The sequence below is a fragment of the Ovis aries genome, chromosome X (assembly GCF_016772045.2).
Source record: "Ovis aries strain OAR_USU_Benz2616 breed Rambouillet chromosome X, ARS-UI_Ramb_v3.0, whole genome shotgun sequence".
NCBI classification, from domain to species: domain Eukaryota; kingdom Metazoa; phylum Chordata; class Mammalia; order Artiodactyla; family Bovidae; genus Ovis; species Ovis aries.
In genome coordinates this window covers 119729916-119754385 of record NC_056080.1, presented here as the reverse complement: position 1 = coordinate 119754385, position 24470 = coordinate 119729916, and the positions used below count along the sequence as shown (strand labels likewise).

Genomic DNA, 24470 nt, shown 5'->3' with positions numbered 1-24470 from the left:
TAATCAGAAATTTTCCAGCAAACAAAAGCCCAGGTCTAGATGGCTTCACAGCTGAATTCTACCAAAAATTTAGAGAAGAGCTAACATCTATCCTATTCAAACTCTTCCAGAAAATCGCAGAGGAAGGTAAACTTCCAAACTCATTCTATGAGGCCACCAACACCCTAATACCAAAACCTGACAAAGATGCTACAAAAAAATAAAACTACAGGCCAATATCACTGATGAACATAGACGCAAAAATCCTTAACAAAATTCTGGCAATCAGAATCCAACAACACATTAAAAAGATCATACACCATGACCAAGTGGGCTTTATCTCAGGGATGCAAGTATTCTTCAGTATCCGCAAATCAATCCATGTAATACACCACATTAGCAAATTAAAAAATAAAAGCCATATGATTATCTCAATAGATGCAGAGAAAGCCTTTGACAAAATTCAACATCCATTTATGATAAAAACTCTCCAGAAAGCAGGAATAGAAGGAACATACCTCAACATAATAAAGGCCACATATGACAAACCCACAGCAAACATTATCCTCAATGGTGAAAAATTGAGAGCATTTCCCCTAAAGGCAGGAACAAGACAAGGGTGCCCACTTTCACCATTACTATTCAACATAATTTTGGAAGTTTGGCCACAGCAATCAGAGCAGAAAAAGAACTAAAAGGAATCCAAATTGGAAAAGAAGAAGTAAAACTCTCACTGTTTGCAGATGACATGATCCTCTACATAGAAAACCCGAAAGACTCCACCAGAAAATTACTAGAGCTAATCAATGAATACAGTAAATTTGCAGGATATAAAATCAACACACAGAAATACCTTGCATTCCTATACACTAATAATGAGAAAATAGAAAGAGAAATTAAGGAAACAATTTCATTCACCATTGCAATGAAAAGAATAAAATACTTAGGAATATATCTACCTAAAGAAACTAAAGACCTATATAGAAAACTATAAAACACTGGTGAAAGAAATCAAAGAGGACACTAATAGATGGAGAAATATACCATGTTCATGGATCAGAAGAATCAATATAGTGAAAATGAGTATACTACTCAAAGCAATCTACAGATTCAAAGCAATCCCTATCAAGCTACCAACGGTATTTTTCACAGAGCTAGAACAAATAATTTCACAATTTGTGAAATACAAAAAAACCTCGAATAGCCAAAGCAACCTTGAGAAAGAAGAATGGAACTGGAAGAATCAACCTGCCTGACTTCAGGCTCTACTACAAAGCCAGTCATCAAGACAGTATGGTAGTGGCACAAACACAGAAATATAGATCAATAGAACAAAATAGAAAACCCAGAGATAAATCCACACACCTATGGACACCTTATCTTTGACAAAGGAGGCAAGAATATACAATGGAGAAAAGACAATCTCTTTAACAAGTGATGCTGGGAAAACTGGTCAACCACTTGTAAAAGAATGAAACTAGAACACTTCCTAACACCATACACAAAAATAAACTCAAAATGGATTAAAGATCTAAATGTAAGACCAGAAACTGTACAACTCTTAGAGGAAAACATAGGCAAAACACTCTTTGACATAAATCACAGCAAGATCCTCTATGACCCACCTCTCAGAATATTGGAAATAAAAGCAAAAATAAACAAATGGGACCTAATTAAACTTAAAAGCTTCTGCACAACAAAGGAAACTATAAGCAAGGTGAAAAGACAGCCTTCAGAATGGGAGAAAATAATAGCAAATGAAGCAACTGAAAAAGAACTAATCCAAAAATATACAAGCAAATCCTGCAGCTCAATTCCAGAAAAATAAACGACCCAATCAAAAAATGGGCCAAAGAACTAAACAGGCATTTTCTCAAAAGAAGACATACAGATGGCTAACAAACACATGAAAAGATGCTCCACATCACTCACTATCAGAAAAATGCAAATCAAAACCACAATGAGGTACCATTTCACACCAGTCAGAATGGCTGCGATCCAAAAGTCTACAAGCAGTAAATGCTGGAGAGGGTGTGGAGAGGAGGGAACCCTCTTACACTGTTGGTGGGAATGCAGACTAGTACAGCCACTATGGAGAACAGTGTGGAGATTCCTTAAAAACCTGGAAATAGAACTGCCTTATGACCCAGAAATCCCACCGCTGGGCATACACACCGAGGAAACCAGAATTGAAAGAGACACATGTACCCCAATGTTCATCACAGCACTGTTTATAATAGCCAGAACATGGAAGCAACCTAGATGTCCATCAGCAGATGAATGGATAAGAAAGCTGTGGTACATATACACAATGGAGTATTACTTAGCCATTAAAAAGAATACATTTGAATCAGTTCTAATGAGATGGATGAAACTGGAGCCGATTATACAGAGTGAAGTTAGCCAGAAAGAAAAACACCAATATAGTATACTAACACATATATATGAAATTTAGAAAGATGGTAAGATAACCCTGTATGCAAGACAGCAAAAGAGACACAGATGTATAGAACAGTGTTTTGGACTCTGTGGGAGAGGGAGAGGGTGGGATGATTTGGGAGAATGGCATTGAAACATGTATACTATCATATATGAAACAAATCACCAGTCCAGGTTCGATGCATGATACTGGATGCTTGGGGCTGGTGCACTGGGATGACTCAGAGGGATGGTACAGGGAGGGAGGTGGGAGGGGGTTCAGGATGGGCAACATGTGTATACCCGTGGCAGATTCATGTTGATGTATGGCAAAACCAATACAATATTGTAAAGTAATTAGCCTTCAATTAAAATAAATAAATTTAAATTAAAAAAATAAAGTCAATAACCAAAAAAGAAAAAAAGAAAAGATTATATGAAAAGGTATAGAAAGTATATTTTAGCTTGGCATTTATCCCATAAAACATTATCATCAGTTACATTACACATGAGGCTGACTAGTAAGAACGTATCTTTTGTGTATGGGCTCCCTGAAATATTTCCAATAATAATTTATCTATTTATGCTCTTTCATATGGTAGGTTGACAAGGCAGTTAATATCTCTGATTTTAAAACTACTCCATTCTTGGTTTACCTTTTATCTCAGCATTTGAAGACAAAGTAGAGCCAAAAGCTGTGCAAATAAGAAGGGTATATAGACATCTGATATCCAAATGAATGAAAGCCATTTCTCTAAGATTTAATACCTTGAAATGTCCACTCTAAGAAGGAAAAAGATAAAATTTTAACATTATCATACTTCAATATGGATTAAATGTGATTAAAAATACAGTTGGGAACTCTTTGTGGGCTTTCCACCAAGAACTGGGAAAACTGTGCCCCATAGAACCATTTAAACAGAAAAAACATAAATCAAGCTTGAAACCAAAATAATTGGAAAAGAAGATTTTTGTCTCATCCTTCTTATGAAAGCAAAAACAAGGCGACACAAACATATCCTTTCAGCCCCCGGCTTTCACACACACACACACACACACACACACACACACACACATTATACATCACATGCTATGACCAAGATATGATGACCTCAAATAGCCTTCAGCCTGAAGATTGAACCAGACCCACCTGAGAGTTCTTATCTATTTGTGGGGGGAATTATATCGTTGGTCTCCATAGTGATATTCCCCACTAGCCACCAAGAAGACACACTAATACATACACACACTCTTTTCTGAGACAAAAATTATTTGAAAGTTATCTGAATATTGATAAAATCTCAGAATCAATAGCAAATATACCAAAGCCTCAGATAACTCAGAACTTTGTTTCATTTCTTCATAAACATTAAATCCTCATCATCTACTCTCCTATCTGTTCTACTCTTCCCTGTATTTCTTATATCAGTAAATGGCACCATAATCTTCCCAATTGTCCAAACCAGAAACCTGAGGTTTTTGAATCCCTCCCTCTCCCATCCAATTTCTCCATTATCACTACACCTTCCTAAGCTGAGGATCTCATCATCAGGGATCTCCTTATCCAGTCTTTCCTGCCTCCAAACCATTTCACATCACATACAGTAAGGACAAATCTGAATTCATCACCTCTCTTAAAACAGCAATTTACTGACACAGAATAAAATTTAATAATTTTTTTCCACAGAAGAATACTGGTTTTATGATCAAAACTAAAAGGATTCATGTCTCCACACATCTATTCAATCAAAAAATACTCTCCTTTCCATGAAAAAGCATTACTTCCAGTTCTACACTTCTCTTTCAGTCTATATTCTTAAAACCAACAATTTCACAGGAAGGATTAAAAGTCAATTACCCCAACAGTCAGAGACTGCCTTTCTTTTCTCCTACTTAAGTTAATTATGCAGGACAGACCCTTTTCCCTGCCCCACCCTCTCAGTCTTACCTGCTCCAGTTGTAATGTTCTCATGTTGCTAGGCTTCAATTATTACATAATGGAATTTTGGAATCAGACTGTTAGAGCCAGCAAGTATATTGGAGGCAATGCTAGTCCAATCCTCCTTTATATATTGGGAAGTAAAACTCAGACTTGCCCAAGATTACACAGTAAGTTAGTAAATTAGTAACAAAGCTGGAAGTAGAACAGAGATGTGATTCCCAGTCTAGTGCCCTTCCACCCTAATATGCTGGATCCCACATGTTTGGCTCAGTATTATGAAAGCTTTTCCCTTGGGACTCCAGCATTTAAGTCTTCCTTAAGTTAGCTAGCCAGGGTGAAGCAACACCATGCTATTTCTTTTTCTATGTCTCATACAACTGTAAGGGGATGCCATTCCTCTTACTGAGGTCCAATGAATCTCTCTACACAATTCCTTCATCCCCATCACCAGCCCATTGCTGCCTTCTAAGGCATGTGTAAGTAATAAGTGGGTTTGGTGAACAGAAGGCCACATTTCTGCCATAGAGATGCTCTTACAGATTGAGATTAAAAAGACTGGTTACTTTTGGATCCAAGGCAATAGGTCTGACAAACAAATTCTTTCATATTACCTATAAGGATGAAGACAATCATGCTTGCCCTACTATCAATCTCTCCTTAAATATTTCATTAGCCCCTCGTCATGTACAGCATAAAAGCTAAATAAAGAGTTAAAAATAACTTGCTTCTATTCTATTTATAGGGTATTGAAATTAAACTCAGACCATCAAATAGCATTTCCTGGATCAGTTAAACACATTTAAGCAAAAATAGGAAATAGGCTAGCTGGCTTCCTGAATCAATTATCTAGAAATCCACAAAAGGAATTCCTGAATAACACTTAGTGTCCCACCTAGACTTTCTTACCCAAGTGAACGTGAAGACAATTCTTTCCTCAGCTTCTGGGTTACAAGACTGTCACTAGTGCAATGAGGGAGTTAGCATAAAAGTGAAAGTGATGTTACTGAGTCATGTCCGACTCTTTGCGACCCCAGGTACTGTAGCCTACCACGCTCCTCCATCCATGGGATTTTCCAGGCAAAAGTACTGGAGTGAGTTGCCATTTCCTTCTCCAGTAGTTAGCAGAAGGACAGAGTTTTTCACAAGGGATCTGAAGGCAAATGAAAGATGGGGGATAGAAATGCAGAGATACAAAATTTGAAACAGTTTCAGATATACTCCCCATTCCCAGCCCACAGTTAACAATCACTTATCTGGTCATTTTATTTTTTAAAATGAGGAAATACCCAAAGAGGAAAGTGAGTCATCCTAGCTTAAACAACTTATGGGGAGTAGAGTTAGGTCTGAAAAATAGTTCTCTTGAGCCCTTTCTGCTGACTAAATTTTCTTGTTATAAGAAGTCTATCCTGCACCTATCTTTCCAGAAAGAAGTCTCTCCCTGCAAACTTTCCTAAACCTACAGTTGCCACCAAAACCATCAACCCCACCACACAGTTTTATCATCATGACATTTTTAGCAGAGTAATAATTCAACAAACTTTGATTGCGCTTTTTTTTTTTTTTTTTGCCAAATACTATTCCAGATAAATCTTGTCTGAAGAGGCAAGGTGCAAGTGATGAATCATAACATCTATAATAATGATAAAAATATCTCCTACTATTGATTCAGCATTCCCAGCATTTCAGGCACTGGCCTGTGCTAAGCCCTTTATATGTATAATCTCATTTAATACTCAGTCAGCCTTGGATGTATGCACTATTTTTATTCCCATGTTAAAAACCAGAAACTGAGAAGAGAAGAAATTAAACAACTTCCTACAAGTTACTACAGGCCATAAATGGTGAAGCTTGGATTTGAACCTAGAGAGCCTAGTGTCAGACACCTTGATAACCACTACACTAGAGAGGTTCCAGACCTAAGATCAATGTGGCAAACAACTTCTTGTTTCTGTCCACCCAGTTTTACATAACACTGTTGCTCAGACAGTTTTCCACTAAGAATCATCTTTGGGAAGGCAAGCCTAAAGCTAGTTCCTGGTTTCAGCCTCCCTTCCCCACCTCTTGAAAGCCATGCTAGATAAACTCTTTGTTCTAAGTGTTGGCAGGAACAATTCTTGCATTACTGGAGAAACTCCAGGTACTTACCAATAACATTGTTTCTCAAGAAATGGATTATCATAAGTAATTATCATAGCCCCCCTTTTCCCCCTTTCCAACTTAGAGACATTTATTGAATCTCTAATACTTTCCTTCCTGTCTGACAATCAAGCACACTGAATAAAAATAGGCTTTCCTGAAACAGCCAGGGGGCCAGGACACAGATTCTATAAGTCACAAGATAGGGGAGTTTAAAGGTGGGGCTAAAAGCCATCTAAAGCAAATATAGAATCACAGCACAGTATTGTAAAAGCTGACAGGACTGACTAATTTTTGAATAAACCAATAGATATATGGCCAAGGAGCTTGTTATAATACAAACAAAATAATACCAATATCAAAATGGATTTCAGCCCTGCCTCAACCACTAATGTGCTTTCAGTTCGGTTCAGTCACTCAGTTGTGTCCGATTCTTTGTGACCCCATGAATTGCAGCATGCCAGGCCTCCCTGTCCATTACCAACTCCGGGAGTTCACCCAAACTCATGTCCACCGAGTCAGTGATGCCATCCAGCCATCGCATCCTCTGTTGTCCCCTTCTCCTCCTGCCCCCAATCCCTCCCAGCATCAGAGTCTTTTCCAATGAGTCAACTCTTCACACGAGGTGGCCAAAGTATTGGAGTTTCAGCTTCAGCATCAGTCCTTCCAAAGAACACCCAGGACTGATCTCCTTCCAAATGGACTGGTTGGATCTCCTTGCAGTCCAAGGGACTCTCAAGAGTCTTCTCCAGCACCACAGTTCAAAAGCATCAATTCTTCGGTGTTCAGCTTTCTTTACTGTCCAATTTTCACATCCATATATGACCACTGAAAAAAACCATAGCCTTGACTAGACAGACTTTTGTTGGCAAAGTAATGTCTCTGCTTTTGAATATACTGTCTAGGTTGGTCATCACTTTTCTTCCAAGGAGTAAACATATTTTAATTTTATGGCTGCAATCACCATCTGCAGTGATTTTGGAGCCCCCCAAAATAAAGTCTGACACTGTTTCCACTGTTTCCCCATCTATTTCCCATGAAGTGATGGGACCAGATGCCATGATCTTCGTTTTCTGAATGTTGAGCTTTAAGCCAACATTTTCACTCTCCTCTTTCACTTTCATCAAGAGGCTTTTAGTTCCTCTTCACTTTCTGCCATAAGGGTGGTATCATCTCTATATCTGAGGTTATTGATATTTCTCCTGGCAATCTTGATTCCAGCTTGTGCTTCTTCCAGCCCAGCATTTCTCATGATATACTCTGCATATAAGTTAAATAAACAGGGTGACAATATACAGCCTTGACGTACTCCTTTTCCTATTTGTAACCAGTCTGTTGTTCCATGTCCAGTTCTAACTGTTGCTTTCTGAGCTGCATACAGATTTCTCAGGAGGCAAGTAAGGTGATCTGGTATTTCCATCTCTTTAAGAAAATTTCCACAGTTTGTTGTGATCCACACAGTCAAAGGCTTTGGCATAGTCAATAAAACAGAAATAGATGTTTGTCTAGAACTCTCTTGCTTTTTCCGTGATCCAGCGGATGTTGGCAATTTGATCTCTGGTTCCTCTGCCTTTTCTAAAACCAGCTTGAACATCTGGAAGTTCACGATTCATGTATTGTTGAAGGCTGGCTTGGAGAATTTTGAGCATTACTTTACTAGTGTGTGAGATGAGTGCAATTGTGTGGTAGTTTGAGCATTCTTTGGCATTGCCTTTCTTTGAGATTCAAATGAGAACTGACCTTTTCCAGACAGAATGATCTGTGTTCATTTCCAAGGCAAACCATTCAATATCACAGTAATCCAAGTCTATGCCCCAACCAGTAATGCTGAAGAAGCTGAAGTTGAACGGTTCTGTGAAGACCTACAAGACCTTTTAGAACTAACACCCAAAGAAGATATCCTTTGCATTATAGGGGACTGGAATGCAAAAGTAGGAAGTTAAGAAACACCTGGAGTAACAGGCAAATTTGGTCTTGGGATACGGAATGAAGCAGGGCAAAGACTAACAGAGTTTTGCCAAGAGAACGCACTGGTCATAGAAAACACCATCTTCCAAAACACAAGAGAAGACTCTACACATGGACATCACCAGATGGTCAACACCGAAATCAGATTGATTATATTCTTTGCAGCCAAAGATGGAGAAGCTCTATACAGTCAGCATAAACAAGACCAGGAGCTGACTGTGGCTCAGATCATGAACTTCTTATTGCCAAATTCAGACTTAAATTGAAGAAAGTAGGGATAACCAGTAGACCATTGAGATATTACCTAAATATAATTTCTTATGATTATACAGTGGAGGTGAGAAATAGATTTAAGGAACTAGATCTGATAGATAGAGTGCCTGATGAACTATGGACGGAGGTTCGTGACATTGTACAGGAAACAGGGATCACGACCATCCCCATGGAATAGAAAAAAAGAAAAATGGCTACCTGGGAAGGCCTTACAAATAGCTGTGAAAAGTAGAGAAGCAAGAAGCAAAGGAGAAAATGAAAGATACAAGCATCTGAATGCAGAGTTTCAAAGAATAGCAAGAAGAGATAAGAAAGCCTTCCTCAACGATCAATGCAAAGAAATAGAGGAAAAAAAACAGAATGGGAGAGACTAGAGATCTCTTCAAGAAAATTAGAGATATCAAGGGAACATTTCAGGCAAAGACAGGCTCAATAAAAGACAGAAATTGTATGGACCTAAGAGAAGCAGAAGGTATTAAGAAGATGTGGCAAGAATACACAGAACTGTACAAAAAAAGATCTTCACGACCCAGATAATCATGATGGTGTGATCACTCACCTAGAGCCAGATATCCTGGAATGTGAAGTCAAGTGGGCCTTAGAAAGCATCACTATGAACAAAGCTAGTGGAGGTGATGGAATTCCAGTTGAGCTATTTCAAATCCTGAAAGATAATGCTGTGAAAGTGCTGCACTCAATATGCCAGCAAATTTGGAAAACTAATTTGCTTAGAGGTAAATTATAACTCAATTTCCATCTATAATGTGGAGGTAATGACTCCAGCCTGGCAGTTTTGGGTTTAAGATTAAATGAGATAATGTATGTGAAAGAGAATAGTAAATTGCTCTAAGGGGTTTGCTTCTGAGCATCTTATTACTCAGAAAAAACTAGAAAACACTCCAAATCCACACGTTTCCTCCTACTACTTCAGCAAAATCTACTTGTGCACAGTTGATAAAAAGGCCCTTATTGTTAACCTCTTTTACCATTCTTTTTGACCCATTAGCTACCTTAATTGGTTTTTGTCTTAGTAATAACAATTTATTGCATTTTTTAAATGTTTTATAGTTTACAAAAATATATTGAATTATTTTAACAAATCTGTAGGTATAACAGTTTGTATTACATATCTACAATCATTAAGACTGGGGTTTAGAGAAGTAATGTGACTTGAAAAAGATCCCACTGCTTGCAAAATCCACACTGAAATGAAAGGTAAAAGAAGCAAGGAACAGAAATATGTTGTAAGGCTAATAATGCAATCACTTACATAGTATGGTTTTGTAGCAAAGTTTCTTCTCTACCTTGACAAAGAAGAAAAAAAGATTCTTCCAAAGTATCTGAAATGGCCACAGGTTCTTTAAAAAGGCAATTACTAAGTTACAAAGACAAATATTATCTATCGAAAATGATGAATGAAGTTTTGCAATGTCACTAATGTGGCTTATAAAAACCACCTAAAGGGAAGTATGGCCGTGTTATTTCTATTGTCGTTTAGAAAAAAAAAAATCAGTGTTATGAAATTTGATGCTTTCTATTCACATTATTTAAACTATTTAAAAATATCAGTCAAAGCAATTGGAATAGGGTTAGGAGAACAAGAAAATGGGGAAAATAGAAGAGAACTTATGCTTGAGTAGTGTGTTAGTCACTCAGTCATGTATGACTCTTTTCAACCCCATGGACTGAAGTTCACCAGATTCATTTATCCATGGAATTCTCCAGGTAAGAATACTGGAATAGGTTGCCATTTCCTTCTCCAAGGGAATTTCTCAACACAGGGATCGAACTCGGATCTCCCGAATTACAGGCCGATTCTTTACCATCTGAGTTACCAGAAATGGAAAAGTAGATTTGATACAGGAAAAGCTTTACCAAAGTCCAAGCTCTTTTTCAACTTGTCCGAAAGAATCTGGGTAAGGAACACAAGAAACCAAGGAAAAATACACACACTCACACACACACAAACTCACACTGAGACTGAGGAACAAAGAGAACAGAGAGAAGCCGTTTATTCAGGGCAGATGCAAAGGGTGTGGGCATCCTCCTGAGTGAGGAATACCCACAGGGTGTTGATGCCCTCCTTTTAATCTCATTTTCAGCTCTGTGAATGGGTGGGGGTCTTTTTGATGAGGGGTGGAGTATTTATTGAAGGGAAGGTTGAGGTTTGGCTCAGATTGCACCAGGTAGCAGGTAGCACCAGCTTCCAGTCCTGTGCACTTGTCTCCTAAAGCCACTGTGTGTGCTCTTTAAGAGCTGTTTTCCTTAAAATTTCCCTTACTAGTTGAGCACCACATGTGAAAATTCCTAAAGGGTCATCAGCAACCTGTGATTTTTTATTTGCACATCCTCCATGCTTTTCAAGGTCAGAGTTTCTTGCTCAGATGCTACAAAGGGTTCGTTCTAGATGCCATTCTTCTCTGCATCATGGTCTCATTAAGTGCAAAACAGGGAGGTGGCTTTGCCTTCTGCCTAATGCCTATACATGAGGAGCCCGTCCTTGTGCTGGCCTGTCTTTCCTGCCTCAAGGTGATTGCAAAGGCTTAAATGTTGTCTTTGAGTGAAATGATAAATTTATATGGTCTTACATGAGAAGACATTGACTAGAAGATCTGGGCTCTAGCATCAATGTTAGCAGGGGATTTAGAAAATGATAATAATAGGGACTATAGTTTCTTAAGTTCTTACCAGGTGTCAAGCTCTGTTACAGATATTTGATATGGATCAACTCATTTAAGTCTCACAAATGTTGCTAGTTACTATTATTATTACAATATCCCAATATTACAAATGAGTTGTTTGAGGCTCAGAAAGGTTAAGTAAATTATTCAAGGTCCTACAATTTAAGCAAAAATTATGTCCACATCTAATTCTAAAGACTATGTTCCTTTTAACATATAATAAGTGTCTTTCCATCTCACTTAGGTGAAGGTGAAGGTGAAGTCGCTCAGTCGTGTCTGACTCTTTGCGACCCCGTGGGCTGTAGCCTACCAGGCTCCTCCATCCATGGGATTCTCCAGGCAAGAATACTGGAGAATCTCACTTTAGTGAAACTCAATTTCCTGTCATAGGAATTATCCCTAGGATATCATTCTGTTCCATCAGTTAATCTGGTGTGAATCCATCCATGGTTTCAGGATTTGACTCAAAAGTGCCAGCTTCCTGAATAAGCAATCTTGTTTCAAGGAGACCATCCAACATGTACAAATATTTATTCATAGTTTCTAGAGTATAGCCATGACTCCACATCATAATCAGCACCTCTGGAACCTGCCAGATCCTGAGGCCCAGCAACATTTTGAGATCAATGCATAGCTCAATAATAGTAAAATCAGTCTATGAACTCCTGATGAGTCAATTCTGATTTAGATACTAAGTGGCAATTATTATTTCCTGCAGTGGAGTAACTTATAAAGAATGCTGAAGATGACTTAGTGTACTTTCAAATATAAAAGGACTTTGAATCAGACAGATTCGTCATGCTTGCTTTTAGTCAACTGTCATTTCCCACAAAAATGCAAAAAAAAGGCACGTGATGAATAATGAAAGTCACTACAGATGAATAAAGTACAGGTAGGATCTCCTTTTAACAAATACCACTTTAGCATCCAGTTATACATAACATGATTATATTTGTGTTCCTGTCAGCATTACATACTAACATTGTTTCTTGACATTTATGAAACATGTTCAATAAATCTTGTAAAACATAAGTAGTCATCTTATTCCCTAATTCTTTTTATAGATGGTTTCCTGTATAATATCTTGAGTTCATCCAATTGACAAGTTTCCTGAAGTACTATCAAAGCTACAGAATTAGGTTTTAAGCTATTCAGTTCAGTTGCTCAGTCATGTCCAACTCTTTGCGACCCCATGAATCGCAGCACGCCAGGCGTCCCTGTCCATTACCAACTCCTGGAGTTCACTCAGATTCACGTCCATCGAGTCGGTGATGCCATCCAGCCATCTCATCCTCTGTTATCCTCTTTTCCTCCTACCCCCAATCCCTCCCAGCATCAGAGTCTTTTCCAATGAGTCAAATTTACACCATGGCAACTGACAGGTTTATAGTGTTAATTCATGAAGCAGCTTACACATTTCAGAATCTGTTCCTAGTCTGGGCAGATCAGAGCCTTTTACTTTATAATTCCATCCAATAAACCAACAACAGGCTTTTACAACCCTTTAAAAAAATCTTCCAGGTCATCAATTTCTTAAAATAGGTAAAATTCTTATTATTAAATACACCTTACATTCTATTCAAATTAAGTCACAGCTGAAGAGCAATGCAGTATCTTGCTCTGGAACTAGCAAAACAATCTCTTTTGTTTGTTTAACACCCTTCTTCTACACCCTTCTTCTCACCCCCAAATGTTCCCCAATACTAGTGTGAACAAATACTGTGTACCCAAAACATTCACTTAGAGTAACAACTTTGGAATAACAACTTTAAAAGTCATTCTTTAAAAAACGTGAACTAGAACTGCCATACAACCCAGCAATCCCACTGTTGGGCATACACACCGAGGAAACCAGAATTGAAAGAGACAAATGTACCCTAATGATCACTGCAGCACTGTTTACAATAGCTAGGACATAGAATCAACATAGATGTCCATCGGCAGATGAATGGATATGAAAGTTGTGATAGATAAACACAATGGAATATTACTCAGCTATAAAAAAAAAACCGCATTTGAGTCATGTCTAATGAGGTTGATGAAACGGGAGCCTATTACACAGAGTGAAGTAAGCCAGAAAGAGAAACACCAATACAGTATATTCATGCATATATATGGAATTTAGAAAGATGGTAACAATGGTCCTATATGCAAGGCAGCAAAAGAGACACAGATGTAAAGAACAGACTTTTGGACTATGTGGGAGAAGGCAAGGGTAGGATGATATGAGAGAACAGCATTGAAACGTGCATATTACCATATGTAAAATAGATGACCAAGGCAAATTTATTGTATGAGGCAGGGAACCCAAACCTGGTGGGATGGGGTGGGGAGGGAGGAGGGTGGAGGGTTCAGGATGGGTGGGACACATGTACAGCCATGGCTGATTCATGTCAATGTATGGCAAAAACCACCAAAGTATTGTAAATAGCCTTCAATTAAAATAAATAAATTAATTTTTAAAAATGCACAGAGAAAAGAGGAAAGGAAAGGAATAAACTACAAGCAATTATGTAAGTGGGAAAAAAAAAGTTTATTTGTCCCTACCTTTATCCTACTTGGTCTTCAGAAACAAAAGGAAATTATATTTGAAAAAAGATAATACCCATAGCCTCAGTTTATCTCCACATAAACAGTATGTGGCATTCGATAAAAAGTTATTAGGGATGCAAAAAAAAAAAAAAAAAAGATCATAATCCCGGTCCCCTCTCCATAGTGATCATGGAGTTGGGCCACCTAGTTCTCTCATCTAGAATATTTATTGTATAGGGAACAGAGCTGACTAACAATTAGCCACACCTTTGGAGCCACTAAGTTGGTCACTTTCTCCAGGCTGTTGCCAGCAACAACTGAGCATGGCAGGGCTATTGGAAGTGGGGCATTTCTCCCTGATGCACAAGCCAACTCTTACACCCAAACTTTTTTCAACTCCAGAATTGATGGATGAACAAAACATTTCTGAGCACAAAACAAAAACATAACCCAGTTCATCTTCCAGTGTTTTGTGACAAAGAACTGATCATCCCAATTTGCTAAAGAATGTGTGACAATATTCTTTATTCTTTTATTAATTTCCTTGTTTTTGTGCACCAAACTTGATACTGTTTGTAGGTGGGCAAATACTACAGACAGGCATGATACAAATGTGATTGGAAGGAAATTAAAAGTGTAGACATTTAGGGTGGTCCTAAGATGGCAGAGGAATAGGACAGGGAGACCACTTTCTTACCCACAAATTCATCGAAAGAGCATTTGAATGCTGAGCAACTTTCACAAAACAACTTCTGAACACTGGCAGAGGAAACCAAGCACCCAGAAAGGCAGCCCATTGTCTTCGAAAGGAGGTAGGACAAAATATAAAAGATAAAAAGAGAGACAAAAGAGTTAGGGACAGAGACTCATACCAGGGAGGGAGTTGTAAATGAGAAGAAGTTTCCAAACACCAGGAAACCTTCTCACTTGGGGTGGGGGGAGGGTCTGGGGGGAGTTTTGGAATCTCAGAGGGCAACATAACTTGGAGGAAAAAATAAATAAATAAAACCCACAGATTATGCCCCTAACTGCAACTCCCAGCAGAGAAGTAGCCCAGATGCTCGCGTCTGCCACCAGGAAGCAGGGGCTGAACAGAGAGGCACAGGGTGCATTGCTTAAGGTAAGGACTGGGCCTGAATGCCCTGAGGGTAATCTGAGGGAGCTAACGGGAGATAGCAACCCAAACTGGGATAGCCAGAGAGAGGGGGAAAAAAAAAGAGGAAAGAAAGAGAGAGAGAGAGAGAGAGAGAACTTCCCTACAAAAAGCTCTAACCTAAGGCACTGCTGGGCCTGCTCACAAAACAAAGGACTGAGCGAATACCAGAGGAGAGCTAGCCAGCAGCGGACTGGCCCATCCCCTACTGGAGCCAGGGAGGCAGGCAGGCAACAGCCAGAGCCGGAAGGCAAGGGGCAAACTCAGCCTGAGAGATGGCATCCTCTACTAAACTGCGAGCAGGCTCCCAGATGCTAACCAAGTCTTCCTGGGATCCTGGATGGTTGACACCCATCAGGAGGGTCGCAGCCAAAGATCAGCTCCCCAGAGGAGACACACGGCACACCTGAGAAGGTGCTCCCACTGTGCACCCGGGAAACCAAGCAACCAAGACTGGGGAGGAGATAAGATGCACCACCCTACCTAGGTAGAGAGCACTCGCCAAGCATCTGGTCGCCTGAGCTGCTCGAACCTGGGAAGGGCACAAAACGCAGGCCCAACCAAGGTTGTGCTTTTGCGGAGTACCCAAGAACCTGAACCTGAGAGGCTTAGACCTGCGAAGTGCACCCAACCCAGGGCCCTCTTTAGACAGTTCCCTTGCAGAGCAACCTGGAGCCTGAGCAGTGTAGACCGGGAAAACACACACACCTGAGCAGAGGCAAACCCAATGTGGCCCAGGCACTGCAAGCACTCCCCACACATGCCAGTGATATTTGTTTGTAGTGTTCTCCCTCCCCGCACCACAACTGAACAAGTGAGCCCAAATAAATGACCACCTTCAACCCCTTGTGTCAGGGTGAAAGTTAGATACTGAAGAGGCTTGCAGACAGAGGAAGCCAAAGTAAACAAAGAAGAGGGAACCACTTTGGAAGTGACAGGTGCAACAGATTAAAACCCTATAGTTAGCCTTGACTACATTGGAAGCAACATATAGACCTTGAGAAAACGTATTAGCTGGAACAAAGAACTATCTGAAACTGAACTGATGCAACACTGCCCTCAACAGCTCCAGAAAAGTTCCTAGATATATTTTACTATTATCATTTTTTAATTTTTAATTTTTTTAATTTTTAAGTTCTTTATTGATCCTTTAATTTTCCCTTTTAAAACCTACTATTACCTTGCAAAAAAAGACCCTATTTTTAAAGCAAATTTCATATATTTTTCATAACTTTTGCGATTTTGCTTTGTTTTCTTAATATTGTATTTTTAAGAGTTTAACCTCTACTCTAAATTTTTAATCTTTGCTTTTTGGTATTTGTTATCAATTTTGTGCATTTAAGAATCCAGTATTCAGTACCCATTTTTACTTAGCAGTGTGATTAATGGATTGATTGCTCTCTCCCCTTTTGACTCTCCTTTTTCTCCCCCAGGTCACCTCTATCTCTTCCCTCCCTCTTCTCTTCTCTACCCAAATCTGTGAATCTCTTTGAGTGTTCCAGGCTGTGGAGAACACTTAGGGAACTGATCACTGACAAGATTGGTCTCTCTCCTTTTGATTCCCTCTCCTCTCCTCCTGGTCATCTCTATCTCCTTCCTCCCTCTTCTCTTATCTGTGCAACTCTGTGAACCTCTCTGAGTGTTCCAGACTATGGAGAGCACATAGAGAATTGATTACTGGCTAGACTGCTCTCTCCCCATTTGATTCTGCCTCTTCTCCTCCTGGTCACCTCTATCTCCCTCCTCCCTCCTCTCTTTTCCATGTAACTCTGTGAACCTCTCTGGGTGTCCCTCACTGTGGAGAATCTTTTCACCATTAACCTAGGTGTTTTGTCATCAGTGCTGTATGGATGGAGAAGTCTTGAGGCTACTGTAAGACTGAAAACCAGAGGCAAGAGGCTTAAATCCAAAACTTGAGAACAGCAGAAAACTTCTGACTCCAGGGAACATTAATAGACAAGAGCTCATCCAAAAGCTTCCATACCTACACTGAAACCAAGCTTCACCCAAGAGCCAACAAGTTTCAGAGCAAGACATACCAAGCTAATTCTCCAACAACAGAGGAACATAGCCAGGAGCATTAGAATACAGGTGGCAAAAAGTCACAGCAAGCCCATAGACACTTCAAAATTCACTACTGGACACTTGATTGCACTCCAGAGAGAAGAGATACAGCTCCACCCACCAGAACACCAATGCAAGCTTCCCTAACCAGGAAACCTTGACAATTCATTCATCCAACCCCACCCATAGGGAGCAACCACCACAATAAAGAGGAACCACAAACTTCAAGCATACAGAAAGGCCACCCCAAATACAGTAACCTAAACAAGATGAAAAGGAAATATTCAGCAGATAAAGGAACATGATAAAAGCCCAGTAAACCAAACAAAAGAGGAGGGGATAGGGAGTCTACTTGAAAAAGAATTAAGAATAATGATAGTAAAAATGATCCAAAATTTTGAAAACAAAATGGAGTTACAGATAACTAGTCTGGAGACAAGGATTGAGAAGATGTAAGAAAAGTTTAACAGACCTAGAAGAAATAAAAGAGTCAATCAATAATGAATAATGCAATAACTGAAATCAAAAGCACTCTGGAGGGAACCAACAGTAGAATAACTGAGGCAGAAGATAAGATAAGTGAGGTGGAAGACAGAATGGTGGAAATAAATGAAGCAGAGAGGGAAAAAAAGAAAAAAAGAATACAAAGAAATGAGGACAACCTCAGAGACCTCTGGGACAATGTTAAATGTCCCAACATTCAAAATAGGAGTCCCAGAAGACAAAAAGAAAGGCCATGAGAAAATACTTGAGGAGATAATAGTTGAAAACTTCCCAAAATGGGGAAGGAAATAACCCAAATCCAAAAAACCCAGAGAGGCCCAAACAGGATAAGCCCAAGGCAAAACACCCCAAGACACACATTAATCAAATTAACAAAGATCAAACACAAAGAACAAATATTAAAAGCAACAAGGGGAAAACAACAAATAACTGAGAAGAGGAGTCCCATAAGGATAACAGCTGATGTTTCAATAGAAACTCTTCAAGCCAGAAGGGAATGGAAGGACACACTTAAAGTGATGAAAGAGAAAAAGCTACAACCCAGATTACTGTACCCAGTAAGGATCTCATTCAAATACGAAGGAGAAATCAAAAGCTTTACAGACAAGCAAAAGCTGAGAGAATTCAGCACCACCAAACCAGCTCTAAAACAAATGCTAAAGGGTCTTCTCTCGACAGGAAAGAGAAGGTTTATACACCTATTCTGTGTATAAACTCAAACTCAAACTCAAAACAACAAAGTAAATGGCAACAGGATCATACTTATCAATAATTACCTTAAATGTAAATGGGTTGAATACCCCAACCAAAAGACAAAGACTGGCTGAATGGATACAAAAACAAGACCCCTATGTATGTTGTCTAAAAGAGACCCACCTCAAAACAAGGGACACATACAGACTGAAAGTGAAGGGCTGGAAAAAGTTATTTCACACAAATGGAGACCAAAAGAAAGCAGGAATAGCAATACTCATATCAGATAAAACAGACTTTGAAATAGAGGCCATGAAAAGAGACAAAGAAAGACACTACATAATGATCAAAGGATCAATCCAAGAAGAAGATGTAACAATTATAAATATATATGCACCCAACATGGGAGCACCACAATATGTAAGACAAATGCTAACAAGTATGAAAGGGGAAATTAACAATAACACAGTAATAGTGAGAGACTTTAACAGCCCACTCACACCTATGGATAGATCAACTAAACAGAAAATTAGCAAGGAAAAACAAACTTTAAATGATACAATGGACCAGATAGATCTAATTGATATCTATAAGACATTTCAACTTAAAACAATGAATTTCACCTTTTTCTCAAGTGCACACAGAACCTTCTCCAGGATAGATCACATCCTGGGCCATAAATCTAGCCTTGGTAAATTAAAAAAAAAAATTGAAATCATCTAAAGTATATTTTCTGATCACAATACAGTAAGATTAGGTGACAACTACAGGGTAAAAAAGCTATTAAAAATACAAACATATGAAGGCTAAACAACACACTTCTGAATAACCAACAAATCACAGAAGAAATCAAAATATGCATAGAAACAAATGAAAATGAAAACACAAAAACCAAAAACCTATTCAGATTCAGATCAGTCTCTCAGTCGTGTCTGACTGTTTGTGACCCTATGAATTGCAGCACGCCAGGCCTCCCTGTCCATCACCAACTCCCAGAGTTCACTCAAACTCATGTCCATCGAGTCGGTGATGCCATCTGGCCATCTCATCCTCTGTCGTCCCCTTGTCCTCCTACCCTCAATCCCTCCCAGCATCAGAGTCCTTTCCAATGAGTCAACTCTTCACATGAGGTGGCCAAAGTACTGGAGTTTCAGCTTTAGCATTATTCCTTCCAAAGAACACCCAGGACCAATCTCCTTTAGAATGGACTGGTTGGATCTCCTTTTAGTCCAAGGGACTCTCAAGTCTTCTCCAACACCTTTTATCCCATGGATGGAAGGATTCTTCAATATCCACAAATCAATCAATCAATGTGATACACCACATTAACAAATTGAAAGATAAAATCCATATGATTACCTAAATAGATGCAGTTCAAAAGCATCAATTCTTCGGCTCTCAGCTTTCTTCACAGTCCAACTCTCGCATCCATACATGACCACTGGAAAAACCACAAAACCTATGGGATTCACTAAAAGCATTGCTAAGGGGAAGGTTCATAGCCATACAAGCCTACCCCAAGAAACAGGAGGAAAATCAAATAAATAATCTAACTCTCCACCTAAAGCAACTAGAAAAGAAGAAATGAAGCAACCCAGGGTCAGTAGAAGGAAAGAAATCATAAAAAGTAGGGTAGAAATAAGTGCAAAAGAAACAAAAGAGACTATAACAAAAATCAGAAAGCCAAAAGATGGTTCTTTGAGAAGATAAATAAAATAGACAAACCATTAGCCAGATTCATCAAGAAAAAAAGGGAGAAGAATCAAACCAACAAAATTAGAAATGAAAATGGAGAAATAACAACAGACAACACAGAAATACAAAGGATCATAAGAGACTACTATCAGCAACTTCTGCCAATAAAATGGACAACTTGGAAGAAGTGGACAAATTCTTAAAAAGAGTATAACTTTCCAAAACTGAACCAGGAAGAAATAGAAAATCTTAACAGACCCATCACAAGCACAGAAATTGAAACTGTAATCAGAAATCTTCCAACAAACAAAAGCCCGGGACCAGATGGCTTCACAGCTGAATTCTACCATAAATTTAGAGAGAGGTAACACCTATCCTACTGAAACTTCTCAAGAAAATTTCAGAGGAAGGTCAAATTCCAAACTCATTCTATGAGGCTACCAGCACCTTAATACCAAAACCTGACAAAGATGCCAGAAAAAAAGAAAACTACAGGCCAATATCACTGATGAACATAGACGCAAAACACCTTAACAAAATTCTAGCTATCAGAATCCAACAACATATTAAAAAGATGATACATTATGACCAAGTGGGCTTTTATCCCATGGATGCAAGGATTCTTCAATATCCACAAATCAATCAATGTGATACACCACATTAACAAATTGAAAGATAAAATTCATATGATTACCTAAATAGATGCAGAGAAAGCCTTTGACAAAATTCAACATCCATTTATGACAAAAAAAAAAAAAACCCTCCAGAAAGAAGGCACAGAAGGAACATAACTCAACATAATAAAAGCCATATATGATAAACCCTCAGTGGTGAAAAATTGAAAGCATTTCCCCTCAAGTCAGGAACAAAACAAGGATGCCAACTCTCACCAGTACTATTCAACATAGTTTTGGAAGTTTTAGCCAGAGCAATCAGAGAAGAAAAAGAAATCAAAGGAATCCAGGTTGGAAAAGAAGTAAAACTCTCACTGTTTGCACATGATATGATCTTATATTTAGAAAACCCTAAAGACTCCACCAGAAAATTACTAGAGCTAACCAATGAAGTTGCAGGATATATAATTAACACACAGAAATCCCTTGCATTCCTATACACTAGCAATAAGAAAACAGAAGTAGAAATGAAGGAAACAATTCAATTCACCATTGCAATGAAAAGAATAAAATACTTAGGAATAAATCTACCTAAAGAACAAAAGACCTACATATAAAAAATTAAAAAACACTGATGAAAGAAATCAAAGATGACACATATAGATGGAGAAATATACCATGTTCATGGATCAGAAGAATCAATATAGTGAAAATGCATGTACTACCCAAAGCAATCTATAGATTCAATGCAATCCCCATTAAGCTACCAGTGTTATTTTTCAGAGAACTAGAACAAATAATTTCAAAGTTTCTATGGAAATACAAAAAGCCTCGAATAGCTAAAGTAATCCTGAGAAAGAAGAATGGAACTGAAGGAATCAATCTGGCTGAATTCAGGCTACACTACAAAGTTACAGTCATCAAGACAGTATGGTACTGACACAAAGACAGAAACATACATGGATGGAACAAAATAGAAAGCCCAGAGAAAAATTCACACACCTATGAACACCTTTGATTGTGTGGATCACAATAAACTGTGGAAAATTCTGAAAGAGATGGGAATACCAGACCACCTGACCTGCCTCCTGAGAAACCTGTATGCAGGTCAGGAAGCAACAGTTAGAACTGGACATGGAACAACAGACTGGTTCCAAATAGGAAAAGGAGTATGTCAAGGCTGTATATTGTCACCCTGCTCATTTAACTTATATGCAGAATATATCATGAGAAACACTGGGCTGGATGAAGCACAAGCTGGAATCAAGATTGCTGGGAGAAATATCAATAACTTCAGATATGCAGATGACACCACCCTTATGGCAGAAAGTGAAGAGGAGCTAAAAAGCCTCTTCATGAAAGTGAAAGAGGAGAGTGAAAAAGTTGGCTTAAAGCTCAACATTCAGAAAACGAAGATCATGGCATCTGGTCCCATCACTTCATGGGAAATAGATGGGAAACAGTGGAAACAGTGTCAGACTTTATTTTTCTGGGCTTCAAAATCACTGCAGATGGTGATTGCAGCCATGAAATTAAAAGACGCTTACTTCTTGGAAGGAAAGTTATGACCAACCTAGATAGTATATTCAAAAGCAGAGACATTACTTTGCCAACATAGGTCCGTCTAGTCAAGGCTATGGTTTTTCCAGTAGTCATGTATGAATATGAGAGTTGGACTATGAAGAAAGCTGAGCGCTGAAGAATTGATGGTTTTGAACTGTGGTGTTGGAGAAGACTCTTGAGAGTCCCTTGGACTGCAAGGAGATCCAACCAGTCCATTCTGAAGGAGATCAGCCCTGGGTGTTCTTTGGAAGGAATGATGCTAAAGCTGAAACTCCAGTACTTTGGCCACCTCATGTGAAGAGTTGACTCATTGGAAAAGATTCTGATGCTGGGAGAGATTGGGGGCAGGAGGAGAAGGGGACGACAGAGGATGAAATGGCTGTATGGCATCACTGACTTGATGGATGTGAGTTTGGGTGAACTCCGGGAGTTGGTGATGGACAGGGAGGCCTGGCGTGCTGCGATTCATGGGGTCACAAAGAGTCGGGCATGACTGAGCGACTGAACTGAACTGAACTGGTGAACACCTTATCTTTGACAAAGGATGCAAGAATATACAATTGAGAAAAGACAATCTCTTTAACAAGGGGTGCTGGGAAAACTGGTCAACCACCTCTAAAAGAGTGAAACTAGAACACTTTCTAACACCATACACAAAAATAAACTCAAAATGAATTAAAGATCTAAATGTAAGAACAGAAACTATGAAACTTCTAGAGGAAAACATAGGCAAAACACTCTCTGAGGTAAATCATAGCAGAATGATCTGTGTTCCACCTCCAAGAGTAATGGAAATAAAAGCAAAACTAAACAAATGGGACCCAATTAAACTTCAAAGCTTTTGCACAAAGAAGAAAACTATAAGCAAGGTGAAAAGACAGCCTTCAGAATGGGAGAAAATAATAGCAAATGAAGCAACTGACAAAGAATTAATCTCAAAAATATACAAGCAGCTCCTGCAGCAAAATTCCAGAAAACTAAGCAACCTAATCAAAAAATGGGCCGAACAACTAAACAGACATTTCTCCAAAGAAGACCTACAGATAGCTAACAAACTCATGAAAAGATGCTCAACATCACTCATTACCAGAGGAATGCAAATCAAAACCACAATGAAGTACCATCTCACACTGGTGAGAATGGCTGCTATCCAAAAATCTACAAATAACAAATGCTGGAGAGGGTGTGGAGAAAAGGATACCCTCTTACACTGTTGGTGGGAATGCAAACTAGTACAGCCACTATGGAGAACAGTGTTAGTTCAGTTCAGTCGCTCAGTCGTGTCCGACTCTTTGGGACCCCATGAATTGCAGCATGCCAGGCCTCCCTGTCCATCACCATCTCCCAGAGTTCACCCAGACTCAGGTCCATCGAGTCCGTGATGCCATCCAGCCATCTCATCCTCGGTCGTCCTCTTCTCCTCCTGCCCCTAATCCCTCCCAGCATTAGAGTCTTTTCCAACGAATCAATGTTGGGAGTCGGCGTGAGGAACTCCGCCCATGGCAAAGGTCATGAGGAAGAAAGCTTGGCATACGCAAAGGTGTGATCAAGCCTCAGGAAACCCCGTGTTCCTGAGCATCTACCCCAAAACCAGAGTACTTTATGGGGAGCTCTCCCCCATAGCCATTTCTCTCAGAGAAGAAGTTAACCTGCAGCTCCAGTTAATAAAAATTCCTGAGCGTGACAAGAGTGTTTCAACTTACTAACTCTGGAGGTTCTCTGGCCTGCCTGATCAGGCTCGTCTGGCCGCATGTGATTGTTTACAGCCTCCCAACTGTGAGAGGCACGGGATGTTTTAAAACTTTCTAAATACAGACTCTTTTGAGAAGTTAGAATATCATTAGTATAGTATTAGTAGGTTGATTAGGAATTATGTTGGTGAAGGGTTTTTTCATTTGTCCTGCCAATAATTACTGCTAATTTCCTGCCCTGGGTGTGACAAGGATGTCTCAGGTCAAACCTCTCTGCTGACAGACTAGGTTGTGTGACAGCCTCTCAGCCATAAAGAGCACAGAGAGTTTGGAGTATTAGCATAGGGCTTTTTTCATTGATGAGTCAATGATTGCCATCAGGCCTCCATATCCTTAGGCACCTGGGAATATATTAATCAATGTATTTGGAATATAGAAAAGGAAATATAGTAGTTTTTTGATGTTAGCAATACTAGACTTTTTGAGTTAATGAATCTTCTCTTTTATTATAGACCACTGTACTTTGTTATAAATCACTGTGTCCTTGCTATGGAAAAATGTAAC

At 39.1% G+C, this 24470-nt stretch overlaps 1 protein-coding gene across 2 annotated transcripts in view; it reads right to left on the bottom strand.

The window, feature by feature from the left end:
• IL13RA2 (interleukin 13 receptor subunit alpha 2) overlaps positions 1-24470 on the bottom strand; it is a 97248-nt gene that overhangs the window by 23510 nt on the left and 49268 nt on the right. For both annotated transcript variants that reach the window (XM_060408465.1, XM_012107504.3), the window contains exon 3: positions 3054-3180. In XM_060408465.1, coding sequence (XP_060264448.1) covers positions 3054-3180 — 127 coding nt within the window. The remainder of the gene's footprint in view (positions 1-3053; positions 3181-24470) is intronic.